General features: G+C 46.3%; 1 protein-coding gene across 1 annotated transcript; it reads right to left on the reverse strand.

Moving 5' to 3' along the window:
* Positions 1-14,013: 14,013 nt before the first annotated feature.
* On the reverse strand, positions 14,014-15,740 carry LOC117859966 (zinc-finger homeodomain protein 2). The gene has a single exon (XM_034743171.2). It carries the CDS (start codon positions 15,280-15,282, stop codon positions 14,386-14,388), a length of 897 nt encoding a protein of 298 aa, XP_034599062.1. The 5' UTR covers positions 15,283-15,740; the 3' UTR covers positions 14,014-14,385.
* Positions 15,741-16,152: the final 412 nt, after the last annotated feature.

Genomic DNA, 16,152 nt, shown 5'->3' on the forward strand with positions numbered 1-16,152 from the left:
CTCGCTCTGTGCTTGATCAAGTTTATTTTTATTATATTTGTTTAAACTAATGTGTATTGCAATATAAATGTTTTATTGTCCGTAGCAACGCACGGGCACGATCCTAGTAGAAAAGAAATCTGAGTTATTTGAGTAATCTGCATATAGTTTTAGGGAAATTTGGGATATTTGAGCAATCTGTCTTTCATTTGAGTAATCTGCATATGATCCACATGTATTATTTGTTTTTATTGGTAGTAAAATCTTGCCATCCTCTTTCATTTGAGAGGCATTGTGTTCTCATCAGTAGAACACATCAACAACAGTCTTGGCATTGAGGAGGGTTCGCAGCAGTGTCTTGTGATGTTGATTTGATTGGGCACCTAGTTTTACTATTTTTTTCCTTAAGTGGCAAGTTAATGGTTTGTATATATGATGCAATGTCACTGTCAGTTCTGTCTGTTTATAGTCTAATCAAACAAATACCAACACATTTTTTTTTGTGTTTTGGCTATATGATACAGCACCGCTTCCTTGAATTTACACTAGCATTGGCACTGTCAATTCAGCGTGTTTATAATGTAATAAAAAATAGCATTTGCATTTTCAAATCTATTTTTTCTATTTATATGTACATGCATATCTGTCACAGATCTCATTGTTTGCCGCCAGGTGTGGAGCTTGTTTAATTAGGACCAGCATGAGCCATGGCCCCTGCTCTGACGTGATGATCATTAGGCGGTGTATGTTTTTACCAGTTAGGCTTAATTTGCTATACAATTCCTTCATATTTATTGGTTTCTTAGGGCATGTACAAAGGGTGACTAGGAGCCGTCTAGGAGCCGGTTTATTTGCAAAAACACCCCCACGAAGGCCAGCAGACGGCTGCCCCATCGCGAGATGATCCGAGCGCGTGCTCCCATGCGGAAACGCCAACTCTAGCACCGTTGTACCAGCCACCGTCGATCCGCGCTCGATCCGGTGCGGCTTCCCCTCCGCGCGGGAAGCTTGCGCATGGCCTCCCCTTCGCGCCAAAATCCCCCATAAATCAATCCCTCCGGCGGAGGTCCGCCCGTGCCCCCTGCCCTCCGGTGGCGCGAAGAATCACGCCGGCGGCGCCGCTCCTCCGCCTACAAATCGTGCCGGCGTGCCTCCTCCGCCTCCCCTTGAGGTGGTGGCGCCCCTCCTCCGCCTCCAACCCACGCCGGCGGCGCCCCTCCTCCGCCTCCAACCGACGCCGGCGTGGTCCTCGGCGCCCCTCCGGCGCCACACCTCCTGGTAATCCTCGGAGCTCATGTTGATCTGGTTGCACTTGATTTGGTTTATATGGTTCTTTCTATTGCGGAAAGAAGATTTGTTTGTGAGATTGTGTAGGGACTGAGATTGCTTACTGCCTGCTAATTAGCCCCTGGTTACTGAGATTCTTCCGTCATGCTCATGTGCAATTTGGTGGCTGGTCAAAAAAATACATATCAACGTGCTACAACCGTTGTTTCCTTTCTTCCTGATATGCAAATCCCAAGGACACTAGCTGCTCTTGCAAATTGCCCAGTCGGTCCTTCATGCATTGGCTAGCCGTTGCTTTCTTTCTTCCTGATATGCAAATCCCAAGGACAGTAGCTGCTCTTGCAAATTGCCCAGCCGGTCCTTCATGCATTGGCTACTGGTGCTTAGTTTCAGTCATAGACTGGGTAATCATGCGGACTCCAGCACATAGTGGACATGTTGCATATTCTTCGGTAAACTTGTTTGTTATTTTGCAGAGTTACCCATAGAATTGAAAACTGATCAAGGTTAATTGAGTTAGATAAGCCTTGCTGTTATATAGTAGTTTGCTGCTCATGCCTTACTGTTATATTGAGTCGGATAAGCCTTACTGTACTAGGTATTATATATGCTGGGAAGCTGGTTCATTTTCAGTTTCATTCATTGGTGATATATGAGCTTTTGTCAGGTATTCATCAATGAGATTATGGCAAAAGGATACTGTGAAAGTTATTATAGTTTTCTTAACAGACATGTAATTTATTTTTTTCTCCTTGACAGACAAAACACTATGTGCGCTTTTCCGTTTTCTTTTTGCAAAATGGGACGCAGAATCCATTGGCATCAAAAACATATTCTTTTGCATGCAAATACTTCAGAGTTACCATTTAGTTCAGTGTTCTACAATTTTGTTAGTTGGAATCTTTTCAAAGCCTAATTGGCATTGTAGTCCTTTTTATTTGCAGTACATCAATGCATATCTGTGAAAATGTTGAGCTGGTATACCTAAAGGAACCAAGCACAGTCCTTACTGAGGGTATATAAGGCAATATTTGTATTGTTTGTTTCACATGTTTCTTGCTTTGGATAGAGACAAAAATGCTAGTCTACTATCCAACAGCACCCTTTATTTCATTTCTTTTTTTAAATTTTCTTGGTAACAAAGAACTTGATATGACTAAACCTTCAACCAAACAATAGATTTAGTTAACCTCAGCCAACATTTTCCATTCCCACCTCTATTTCAGCAACTAAACAACTCCCCAGTGTATTGCTATTGGAACTTGGCCTGATAGTTGCATGCTTGCTTGCTTATCTATTCTAAAACTCTCTTTTTTTGTACCAGAGATGATGGTTATTGCCAAGCTCCGTTCTACTGACATACAAGCTGCAGTTCAGGTATGCACATTACTCCAGTAATGAATATCTGATTTACTTAGTCAATACCAATTCTCAAAATATACACTTAGTTCAGGCTTTCAGCCCTGCTCATCATATATTCCTGCATAAGGTTTATTTCCATACATGGATTAGCTATTTGTTCTGTATAAGTGAAGCATGTTGTTGCACTGTGCTTTTTACGCAATGTTGATGATGCGGATAAGTTAGTGAATGCGATGAAATCATGTCCTGGTGGATCATGTGAAGGATCCCGTTATGGCTGCAACTGATCCTGTGACTTTATACTCCTGGAAAATAATTTTGCAAGCATTTATCAGACATTTGCTCTATGATTTGTTCAGATAATGGTGCACGGAAGATGAGTCAAGGTGTAGATGCAGCAGCGACCCGTGAGTTGCTAGAGGCGGAGGCACGGCGAAAGCGGAAGGCTACCGCGTTGCGGGAGTGGAATCGGGCGTTGTCATCAAACCAGCAGAAGGGGCCGGCGGTGACACCAGTCTCACCGGAAGCAGTAGCCGCCACGGCCTTTGGACACTTCACCATCACAAGGACAAACAGCAACCCCCCTTGATAGTGGGGATGAACTTGTTAGGACTGACAAGTGAATCCTGTGGACACAAGAAGAAGATGTTAGGCTGGTGAGTTGCTTAATTCAGTTGCTTTGTTTTCAATTACATTGTAATTCAATTACATCAATATAATACTTTCTATACGATTGCATATGAGTTCTTGGTTGCTTAATTCGACGGACTCATCCCAAGGAGCTGATAGGAAGAATGAGCAGTATTGGCTTGATGTTGTTGATACGTACAACCAGACTACTCCCGGCAATAGGAAAAGAAATTTTAAGCAAGCTAAGGATAGGTGGCACAAGATTTATAGATGGACTGACCTTTTCCACAATGCTTGGTTAAAGGCTCGAAGAGTTTTCACTAGTGGATACAATGATCAAATGTGGATTGATAAGGCACATCACTTCTACATGGAAGACAATGAACTTGGGCCTTTTGTTTTAATGGATGTGTGGTATGCTGTCAAAAATGAGGCAAAATGGGTAGCATACAACGATGGGCTAAAGGCAACACGTAAAAGAAAGGTTTCAGATAAGGAAGTGGTAGGCAAAGATTCAAATGTTGTAGATGCTGAGGAGAATGTAGAATGCCCTAGGCCAATTGGGCAAAAACAAGCTAAAAAGGCAGCCAGGGAAAATAAAAACAAGTCCAAGCTTTGTGACAATGATATTGAGGAGCTACATACATTGGGAAGAATCTCATACGAAGATCATGCAAACCGGGTTAAGGTATTAGAAGTACAACAGAAGTTATCATCTGACAAGCTTGAAGCAGCAAAGCTTGCTCATCTTACAGTAAAAGAGCAAAAGGAGGCAGCAAAAGAGCGAAAGGAAGCAAAAAGGTACGAAGCTGAAGCTAGGATGTTTGAGACCTATAACCGTCTTCTCTCACAAGATGTAGGACTAATGTCTAACGAAGAAAAGGCTGATCATGTAGCAACAATGAAGGCTTTGAAGAAGAAATTATTTGCTGAATTTAATTAAGGTATACTTTAATTGCTTTGAAACATGATATGTAGTTGTCCTTCTGAAACCTCCTACAGAATGTGATTAGAATAAGTTCAGACTGATCATCTAAATGTATGTTAGGTTCAGTGATGCTTTTTCTGAATATCCTCTGATAAAGTATTTATTAAGGTGAACATATGGCTATTCATGTAGACAAATTCCTGCAGATGCTTTGGATGGTAGCTTCAACTTCCTAGAGATGGCAGCTTCAACTTCCTGGAGATGGCAATTCTGGTGATTAAGCTGAACTTGCTCTGGATGGTAGCTTCAACTTCCTAGATATTCGATCTATCATGCTATGAACCCATGGTGTAAAGGTCTATCTAAATATTTGGACTCTGTTCATTATGCTAGTTCCATTTAATGTTATTTTAGTCAGCTCGTGTTGTGTTTCCTGTTTGGTTGTGTCACTATGGTAACGGAGACTTCAAATATCATTTATATTTATGTTTCCAAAAGATAGTGTAACTATGATCATCTTATTTATGCTTGATCTTTCTTCTTTTCAACGAGCAACACAATAGTATATACAAGTCTTATTTACGATTGATCGTGGCTACATGCGGGCATTAAAGACTTAACAAATAACGAAACAGACAACTTAAAAGACAAATCATTGTACAAGCTCTCGGTTTCACTGTCTATACAGACGGCAGCCGTCTAAACTGTTGAACGTGCCCTTGTGTATGGCCCTTCCTGCATTTTGACCCTAGGTCCACCACTGCTTGCAGCCACTTTGGACATGCATTAAAGTTATGCAAGTTTCCTGACATGTGCATGTTTCTGTTTCAAGCAGTTATCTCAAACGTGTGGTTCTATTTACAAGCATATGGTTGTATGTATGAACCTTGGTTGGACTTAAAATTATGATAAATATATAGTCAGATCGCTTACATGAAGAACGTACCACATCTTTAGCATGCATTGCACTGTGATATTCAGGTTTGTGTCATGAACTTATACCTGCATGAATTTTTGATACTTTGGTTTTCATGTGAGCTCCTTTTCTATTCCAGCAATAGTTATTTGTAGCCATCTTGATCATATAGTAATATTTTACTATTTGTTTAAAGGGATGCTTATGGCTTATACACAACACCACTATCAAAGGTCGTTGATTACCTCTATTAGATTTAAGAAATTCAATTATTTGACGGTCTTTGATTACCATTTTTACACCTTCAATGGTACTGGATTTGTAATATAATCTAGGTGTATGTTCTTGTATATGTAGTTAGTGTGATAGCTTATTGTAGTTGTGGATAGTACATAATATGTTTCATGTCTTTTTGATGATCCTGTCATTACGAATTTCCCCGGGTCCCATTACTACACATTATTTGTTGATATATGTACATCATACTAATAATTTGCAAAAGATCTGTAAAGTCTATAACTCCTAATAACCTCTGAATTCTTCTTTGCTTAATCAGTTGATAACTTTAGCTTACATGATGTCAGTACTATTTTGACAATACTTAGTTAGGTGTATATTTTTATATCCATATATGTAATTTACTTAATTCAAATTTGAATTAAAGTATATACGGATTTTTTTCCTTGTGCAGATATTATAAACTATACCCACCTGGTTGTAACTGCATTTATCCTTCTCTATCTGAATGTCTGCAGTACCAAGTTTGGCTACCTTATTACTCTCATGTTTAGTTATAGGTTTTACCTTTTAGTTTGCTTCGTATCGGTTTTAAATTTTTGAATCAATCTGTGTCATTTGTCCCCTTTGCAGTTTAACAAATTTGCATTTGAAGGGTTACATTACACCCCTCAACATATATAGTTTTGTACACCATAGCATTTTTTTGAATAAATCTGTATCATTTGGTTCTTTTGCAGTTTATAAAACATTTTGCATTTGAGCGGTTACAGCGCTCCCCCTCCCTCAGCATCTGTATGTTTGTTAAGCATAGTAAAAATTTGGTTCATTTTGGCTTGATTCTGTCTCCTTTGAATCTTTGGCTATTTATGTCATTTTACTTTTTATTAATTATGTACCATAGTGTATTTAAAAATAATTATGTGGGGTTCCAACTGGGTTATTGTATTTCGGGTGAACACCTCTTATTGTTCACTCGATTTCTGGGCACCCAAAGTTTTGGGTGATTTGGTTAACCATGTCACCCGAGTGAGGGAGGGCAGCAAATCACTCAGATTTTGCTTCATTATAGATCTAGGTGATTTGATCAGCAAAATCACACGGGTGATGAAGGCCCAAATCACACAAGCATGATGACAGACCCTAATAGGCTCCGTTTGGTTCTTTAGTCCCTGCTAAAGTTCCTATCACATCGAATGTTTAGATACTAATTAGGAGTACTAAACATAGACTAATTACAAAACTAATTGCACAGATGGAGGCTAATTTACGAGATGAATCTATTAAGTCTAATTATTCTATGATTTGACAATGTGATGCTACAGTAAACATGTGCTAATGATGGATTAATTAGGTTTAATAGATTCGTCTCGCGAATTAGTCTCCATCTGTGTAATTAGTTTTATAATTAATTTATATTTAGTCCTCCTAATTAGCCTTCGAATATTCGATGTGTCATGAACTTTAATCAAGAATAGAGATCAAGCACCCCCTAGATATCGAACGAGTACAGCACAGTTGTTTCGCATCGCTTTCGGCATCGGCGCCTAGCTACAGGAGATGGAGCCAACAGCCCTAACGCATGGAGAGTGCAGGCGGCGGCCTACTACAGTCATATCCGCACTGTTGTGTCCGGTGTCCTGGGCTCCTGGCGATGAATCCGTTCGTCCAAGCAGCACAGTGTGATACCCATCGCCCAGGCCTTCCTGCCCTGACGGGGCACGTCGCATGCGACCAGCAAGGCCGGCACACAGTGGCCGTGGCCGTGGCCGCGGCCGCGTTGGACGGCGCGCCGCGTGGGTGGCGCCGAGCCTTCTCCGACGAGTAGTCTGCCATCAGAGAGACTCGGAGAGGGAAAGCCGAAAGCGAGCAGGTGCTTGCTCGGTAGCCGGGAGCAGCGGCAGCGCATCGTTTTGTCCCTTTCACGCGCTAGCTTTCCGCAGCCCGATACGTCCGGCCCAGGCCAACCTCAACCTGCGTGTGTTTGGCCCTAAAGACGCGACCGGCCCTGGCGTGTGTACGCTGCCCGGCAGGCTTTGGCGCTCCCTCTCGGTGTGGCGGGGTCTTGTTTCGTCGATGGCACAATCTTTTGCTGTTGGCATTTGACTACAGGCTCTGTCACCATCAGGTGGCCCTAGCAGGGTGCTATGGCCTATTCCCTATAGGGAGGACGCGGACGAATCCCATGCAGTCGCAGCAGCTGCATGCCATCGATCGCCATGCCCATGCATCTCTCTCCGTATGGCTTTGAGCGAGGAGGTAATAAAGTTGGTGGACATGTTTGGATCCGTTTGTTTCCGCGACTTATAGTGGAAATAAGTGAGAATTCAGCAAAATATTTTATTTATTTTTACCGATTTTTATTTATGTGGTAAGCCGCTTTAGAAATTTAAATTGCGAGAAGAGAAAATCTTCACTTAGATTAATAAGCGTGACTAGAACAAGTGTAACCAATTAAAAAAAACCGGCAGCGGCAGCAGCTGAGCCTGCGCTTTTTTGGAACCTTACGACCGTTGCCATCGGCCACGGAATGGAATCCAGGTCGCCACGCCGCTTTAGGCTTTCTTTAGGGCGCCAACGCCCTTTCAGGCGAAGCCCGTGCTCCCTTTTGCTCTTCCTCGCTCTTTTTCCAGGTCGATGCGGAGTCGAGGCATCATCTCCTCCTCCTACCACCCTTGTCTGTGCGACGCAAGCAGCCATGGCCGCCGCCCCCGACGCCGTGTCTCGACTGGAACTCTGCAAGGTGCACGCCGAAGGACGACGGAGAAAAAGGGCGGAAAGCAGGCATGTCTGAGAGAACGTTGAAGCCCCTGTGCTCCAGATCCATCGGCGGCGCTGCTCCCCAGCTGCCTAGCTCCGAGCTTTCGTCCGGCCCGAGATCTTTTGCCGCCGGCGAAAGGGCCAGCTCCGCGTTTTGTCGTTAGTACGTACGCGCCCCAGTTTTGTTCTCCACACTGTTTCAGTCTTCCAGAGGACAGACAAGAGGAGGAACTTCTTTTGATCGAACTGGGTTTGGATGCAACACACACTGGTCTGATGGTTTCTTACGCAGGCGAAGGGTGTTACGTTTGGACTGGAACAAATGCCGTAAACGACCGTGGGCGAGTGGTGTTGATCCGACCGCTGCAGCCTGCAGCCGATGACGACGACGATCTAGAGTATGCTGCAGCGATCGGTCGTCTGCGTCTGGCAACAGCTTGACCTCGCGTCCTCGCGAGTCTTTTTACCAGAACGGCGAACGCCTTAGAGCACGCAACCTCTGGACGCCGGAGACTACCCGAGTCAAGCGTTGTGTCAGGGCGTGTACCAGTCTAGCATGCATCATGACCTGAGACAGTAGTAGCCTAGTAGGCACGGTGATGGCAAACGTCGTGTCTTGACCGAAAGGAGTCAGGGCCACTGTCCGTCTGTTCATGATACGTACTATTTTACTATATATAGATCACAACTAGGCACGTGTCTATAGAAGTATAGATGACCTGCAGCAACTTCTACGGCATGGATGACTGGACGAGGGTTCAAATACAAGACTAGTCTCTCGGTGGGAGTGTCATGGGCATAAAGTACATGACGCATCAGCAATTTTGCTGATTTAGGGGGTGTTTGGGAGGTACGTGCTAAATTTTAGCACCTGTCACATCGGATGTTTGGACACTAATTAGGAGTATTAAACATAGTCTAATTACAAAACTAATTGCACAACCCCTAGGCTAAATCGCGAGACGAATCTATTAAGCCTAATTAGTCCATGATTTGACAATGTGGTGCTACAGTAACCATTCGCTAATGATGGATTAATTAGGCTTAATAGATTCATCTCGCGATTTAGCCTAGGGGTTGTGCAATTAATTTTGTAATTAGGCTATGTTTAATACTCCTAATTAGTGTCCAAACATCCGATGTGACAGGTGCTAAAATTTAGCACCTGCTATCCAAACACCCCCTTAGCAAGATCTTTACGAGGAGAGAGAAGGGAGAGTTTTATCATATGTGAGAGAAGTTTCATCCCCGTGACACTCAACTGGCACAGTTATCTAATTTCCAATCTTAGTAACAATGTAATGAAATTGTGCACTGAGACTGGCTTAAAAGACAATACTTCGTTGGTGCTTTCAAAACAGGGAAAAGCTACTCAGTTGTAAAAAAACATGTCACTAATAATAAGTGTTCTTTATAAAATTTCAAACAAATGACCATATTACCCTAATTACTCATGTTAGTTGGGACGTGACCGGAAGCCATGTTGTCTATTTGATTTTATGGATTAAAAAAATGCACATGCATTGGAAATAGATAAAAATCTGTTTCACTCCAATCTTGCAACCCAAGGAGCTACAATAATATTCTACAATCGAAAAGGAGTGGACTCCGTTCTGATCCGGCTGAGCATTAATTGATCATTTGATTGGCTCCACGTACTCCTTCATACATATTTTTTTTGTTGGTGTGAGTATTGTTTTAATGAGATTAGACTCGATAGGAGCTAAAATAACACTTTTTGTGGGAAAAAATATGATGGTTAAAATAATATTTATTTTGGGATGGAGAGAGTAGTAGTTTTCGACCGCAAATGTCCTCACTTGTTCTAGTAAGTTTTCCACCGCGGCACTAAATGAAGGGTAACGTGATCACAAAGCACAAAGTAGCAATTAGTTAGTGGATCAAAACACCCCAGCTAAAATTTAGCTGGTTAAACTTTAGTTAGAATTTCTAAACTTTAAACTTTTTTTAACAGAACCGTAGTATGTGTGCAGGAAATGCCTCTGGTTACCTCTTCAGCATTTCCTTCCGGAATGCACGAACTGTGCTCATATGCAGCTTCGCACAGCAGCACATGCATATTATGTGGTGTCACACCAGATAAAGCAGCAGGTAGTAGAGGTAAACCCTAATACTGTATACACTGACGGAATGATTTTTCTACACAAATCTACTTATTGTTTATGCCCAGTCGTTATAGACTTGTTTGCATGGCCAATGTTCATAGAAGCACACAATAGTTTTGGTTGGGGGGTGGGGGGAGCATGAGTTCATGGCCACGTAAAATGAAGGCTTACTGCAATAGCACGTCAGAAAAAAAAACATATATGATGTATTTGTGACCTCACTGAAATGTAGTAATTTATGTATGTGTTTGCTGGCAAATAGATGGTGTCAAACCTCATGGTAGTTGTAATTTCCCCCAAGACAAGTAGGAAATGTTCATTTCATATAATATACGAACACCTTGCTATTTTTCTTTCAAACAGATGTTCGTGGGATATTTATTTTTCGTAAGGTTTGAATCACACTATGTTACCGTCCAAACTCCTTTGTTCTCAAGACTCAGGAGGCAAAAGTTTGAATAGTTTGGGGGCAACTGAAGCTTCAGACACAATATGATATTCTTTAAAGTTGAAATGGTATGTATTTTGGCTGGTTCAAAGACAACCTGACAACAAAATAGCACATTGATACTGTTGCGCATCAAGAGACACTAGTATTGCAGCATTACTGGATGCCAGCTTGCTCAGCTTTTCGACTGAATCCATTTTACTGTTTCACATGAGATGATCTGCTGTAGTGTATATACCACACTGCCAGGATAGTCATTGACCGCTGGATATCTGCTGTCTCGCCAACCAAAGCGTTCGGACCAACTCCATAGCTTTTTTTTTGAAAGGACAACTCCACATCTAAAATCCAACTAAGTTTAATGTACTACTACAATCAAGTAAAATACGAAAGCACAATTTATACATGCGTGCTCCTGCACAATTTATTCACATCACCAGAACACATATAGTATCCATGTTCTTCATGCCATTTTGTAAATCATACTCAAATGCCAAATGCATCCCGTTACACTATTGAAATACTCTATGCAAAGTCGTTATTGGAAAAAAAGAAGCAAAAGGTAGCTAAAATGTAACCTTTGTCACATCGAATGTTCGGATGCTAATTATGAGGACTAAACATCAGCTAATTATAATACTAATTGCAGAAGCGCTGGGCTAATTCGCGAGACGAATCTATTAAGCCTAATTAATCCATCATTAGCAAATGGTTACGGTAGCATCACATTGTCAAATAATGGATTAATTAGGCTTAATAGATTTGTCTCGCGATTTAGCCTCCATCTATGCAATTAGTGTTGTAATTAGCTTATATTTAATACTTCTAATTAGTATCAAATATCCAATATGATAGGGGCTCAAGTTTAACCCTCGGAAACAAACACCCCCGAAGAAGCAGCTACCTATCTATCCCAGGCATCTAACTGAGACCAAGGACCGAGGACGTACACAAGTTACTGGTTTCAACTGTACTGCACCTCAAGCAGTCACTGCTCACTACTAAATGCATGTGACACACCATGCATGTTCGCACGTACAGCTCCAAGATTCAAACTGAACACAAATCTTGATCTCCAAACATCGTAACAATCTAACAAAAGTTGCTGGAGCAACAGGCTAGTGGTGTACAACAAAACACCTGCCCTTTTTGGCAACATCTTCACAAGCTTCCAATGCCATCAAACGACCCGCTAACCGGCCAGCTGCCAAAACGCCAGCAGGTGTTCGTTGTCACGAAGGTAAAAAACTCCCGCCACCTCGCCAGGCGTCCGGCGGCCTCGTCGGCCGGCATTCCTGAGCGAGGCGCCGCATGGACCACGGCCCGCACGTCGTCGGATCCCGCCAGTACCACGCAACTCGAGCTCAGCAGCGTATTCCCGAGCTCAGCAGCGTATCCTCTCCCGTGCCGGGCCCCCCGAGGCCCCCACGGCAGGCGAGCGCACCCGCCGTCCGTCCTGTGGCGGCCAGGCCGTCGCCGATGCGGCCGGCCTCTACTAGGCTACTAGCCAGTAGAGGGACATGCCAGCCAGCCTGCCGTGCGCCCAGCGCCCAAGCCCCCGCTCCGTGACGCGCCCCGCGGCATCCAGCGCCGGAGGGACCCGGCCTCGTGCGCGCACGGCGCGGATCGGCGCCGTGGTCCACGCCGGTGTACAGAGCCCACTAGCCCGACCTGCCTGCCTGCCGCGCCCGCCCCGACGCCCTCCCAGCCGAGCGCGCTCTTCAGAAGAGAACAACTCCCTAGAGATCCCGCGTGCGCGCCCACCCGGCCACCCCACCGCCACCGCGGCCGTGCGTGCGTGCTGCGTGCCATGGTTCCTTCCGCCATTAAGGAGGGCTTCAATAATGGCGGGACGCGCCAAAGTACAGCACGAGGAGCCGACGGGAAAGGAAACCACCACCCGCACCGGCGCCACGCGTGCTTTTAACTCCGCCGCCCGTGCCCGTTCCCAGCCATCGTGTGACGGCGGCACGCCGGCCGCCCGGCAGGCCCTGAAGGCCGGCGCAGGAGGGAGCTGCTGGGAACCAGCCGGCCGGCCGGCGTCCGCATGCGACGCCTGGAGCAAAGAAAGGCAGCGCGGGGAAAAGACTAGGAGAGAGAGAGAAAGCGGAGAGACCGTCCTCTCCTCTCGCTTTCCTTTCTTCCAACCAAAACAAAGGGGGACGCCATGGACGCCTGCGCCGCACTTGCATAGCATATCGCATGGCGAAGAAGGTAGCCATAAATGCCGGCGAAGCCGATCGAGGGCCGGGCAATCGAAATTGAATGCAGAACTCGGCAAGCGGGAGTTAAAGCGGAAAGGAGGAGGATAACGAAGAAATTAATTAAAGCTAGGAAGGAGGCGACGGGAGCTTCATTGAATTCGGGGCCTAAAAAGTCCCCCGCCATTGATCGCCTGCTCATCCGATGGTACGACCTTATGACTTACTCCGCAAAAGACTAAAATTTAATTTTTTTACAAGATAGTAACAATGCTAAAAGTCTAAAATACTCCTAATAAATCTTTTTAATCGGATGGATTACCGAATGGAATTAATTATGCATGCACACTTGAAGTAATTGTCGGATCTATTAGCCTTCATTATTTAGCGAGTCTAGCTTAGGCATCCATCGTGAGAGTAAATGATTGATTCGTTAACTGGACCAGAAGGTATTATAAGAATTTTATTAGATTGTCTGAAAGTTATATGGACACTCTTTGTAGAATAAGTAAGTTTTGAAGTGTGAACAAAAAATCTTTGTGGAACGGAGTAAGTATCGTCAGCTAGAGTTTACTGCAGCTACTTTCGCTGCTCAGAGATTGTACAAGAGCCGAACCAAGGGGCAGAGGCATCAAATATCATCAGTGGCACGGATCGGAGCAGTGACGTCGCAACAGTGACGAGGTTGAGCAATCGGGCTTTTTTTTTTAAGAGAAGAAAAATTAAGAGGAAGAGTACATGAGCGGATGATGGGGGTTGTGGAAATGGACGGATCAAGAACAAGTCACAGTGATGCTAGTACTAAGAGTTAGTGCTCCTAGCTAGCCCATAAACACTTCGATGATGCTGGAAAGAGCATGCAACAGTAGACAGTAGTATTGCTGCTGCTTGGCATGCATGGGCATGGCAGCGGCGGCAGGCTTGGGCTTGCAGCCGCTGTAGGAGACTAGGAACAGACGCTTCTCATGAATTGCCTCTGCCCTAGCTGTTGCCAAAGGCTAGAGGGCCGGATGGCCGGCCGGCCGGCCAGGCGGACCCATGAGGCCTGGCCGGGGAGGCGGGGAGTAAAATTAACCCGGCCGGGGCCGGCTCATCAAGTCCCAAGCACGACCAAAAAAATAGAAGGATGAAACAATCCATAACCCAAATCCCCAGACAGGATCGAAATTTCAATTGCAACACAAAAGCGAGTACATTCCCAAGATCCAAATCGGCAAATGGCCATGCCCTGCCCTCCTCCTTCCCAACACGGGCAACGTCATGATCGTCTCATCTACTACCAGGAAACAACACACACAGCCAAAGAACCGCAATAAAATAAGTTGCAAAAAAAGAACAACGGCCGTCTCCTCCATCCTAGCTAAATCCAAGAACTGCTGCTCGTTACGAACCTAGCTAGCTTGCATTTCTAGCTAAAAAAGAAGGCAGGGAGAGAGAAAAAAAGGCGTCTAAACTTCTGAGGAGATTGATGATGCAATGCGATCAGTGGCAGTGTACCTAGCTGCTGAGGATCATGGCTTCTTGCCCAGGGTGTGCTTGTTGTTGTGCATCCAGACCTTGAGCACGTGGCGCTTGACGCAGACCTCCTCGCAGAACTGCTGCACGGCAGCCTCGTCGTGCTTCTGGATGCGCCACCCCAGCCGCTCCGCGAACGCCAGCATCCGATCCTTCTGCTCCTGCGTGAACTTGGTGCGGAACCGCTTCTTGCCGGACCCGGACCCCGACGGGCCGCCGCCGGAGCCGCCCAGGGACATGCCCACCATGGGCGCCACCACCATGGGGCCGATCAGCCCGGACATGTCGTCGCCCTCGGAGTGGGAGGTGGACGGGAGCGCCAGAGGGCGCTGCATGTGCCCGGCGGCGGCTGCCGCCAGCTGCTGGTGCTGGTGGAGGAGGTACCCGGCGGGCGTGCGGTAGTAGGGGGAGAACTGGTGGTGGTGCGCCGCAGCGCCGTACGCGGTGATGGCGGCCGGGGACAGCGCGGCGGTGGGATCGGCCGGCGCGGCGCCGCCCGTCGGCGAGTCGGACTCCTTGCGGTGGAAGTTGCGGTGGCAGCCGCAGGCCGCGCAGCGGAGCGCGTCGATGGAGCCCTCCTCGCCCGCGGCCATGAACTCGCCGCAGCCGTCCACTGCGTGCCCGCCGATGCCGACCGCGTGGTTCTTGAGGCACTCCCGATACCTCGTGCCCCCGCCGCCGCCGCCACCTACGCCTCCTCCTCCGCCTCCCCCGCCGCCGCCTGGGCCTTGCGTCCTGAAGCTCCCGCCTCCTCCAGAGTCCCCGGGCTTCGGGGTCCCGCCGCCGCCTCCCAGCCCCAGCCCCGACTGCATCGGCGCGTCGTAGCTCGAGGTCACGGGCATCGGCGTCATCTCCTCGTCGCCGTCGCCGTCATCGTGCTCGTCGAAGTCCATGGCTGTCGGTGACGTCCACGGCGGGCGGCGCACGCGAAAGCTCGCTGCTTTCCTTTTCGCTTCGGATCTCTAGTAGGTTCTTGGCCGAGGTTAACAGCAAGCAAGGGCTTAGTGGCTTACTACACACTAGCTACAGGGAGTGTGTTTGTAATAGTAGGGCAGGAGAAAGGAGAAAAAATATAGCCGCGCACTGTGCCACAGTCCCTGCTGCTAATTTTGACACATCGGCAGCAGGCTGGGGGCAGGCAAGCGGCTGTTGTGCCCTTGGGGTGATGATGTAGGCACACAGACAAACACTCACACTCTCTCTCCTCTCCCTCTCTCTACCAATCTAGCCATGCCTCTTCGACGCCTCGCTCCTATTCTGAGGCGCACCTGTCGCTCTGTGGCGTGACGGTGTGGGTTTGGCTCCTGACTCCTGCATATATCTTGGACCTCTCTCTTTCTCCCTCTCTGCAGGATTCTAGGGGATTTGGGCTCCAGCACGGTTTCAAATGAGGTTTGCACAGTATTTCAAAAGGCTGGACCTCTTCTTCTCGCTGGACATTTCGTACAATTCATTTACAACGGAACGGAAACGGAGTAGTAAAGCATTACTCAACGACGTACCTACGTTATGGTCTTCCAAAGATATGTATTTTAATGCCCGGTTAGTAGCAGTGAACTGTATACGCGCAGGTATGCAGTCGATCTGTCAATACGTCTCGACGTAATAGCACTTGCACAGATAAGAGCGGACAGTATCTCTGTGCCCATGTCAATAAAAGAACCCCGGAAGATTCGCAAATAAACGGCCCCGGCCACAGTGACGGCTGTAGCATTGCGCAGATGTACAGTACTCTCTCTGGTCTCCGCGTACATACCAGTGTG

Source organism: Setaria viridis, chromosome 6 (genome assembly GCF_005286985.2).
Source record: "Setaria viridis chromosome 6, Setaria_viridis_v4.0, whole genome shotgun sequence".
Taxonomy (NCBI): Eukaryota; Viridiplantae; Streptophyta; class Magnoliopsida; order Poales; family Poaceae; genus Setaria; species Setaria viridis.

Excerpts from the sequence above, each read along its gene's own strand:
- LOC117859966 (XM_034743171.2), bottom strand. The coding sequence starts at position 15,282 with ATGGACTTCGACGAGCACGATGACGGCGACGGCGACGAGGAGATGACG.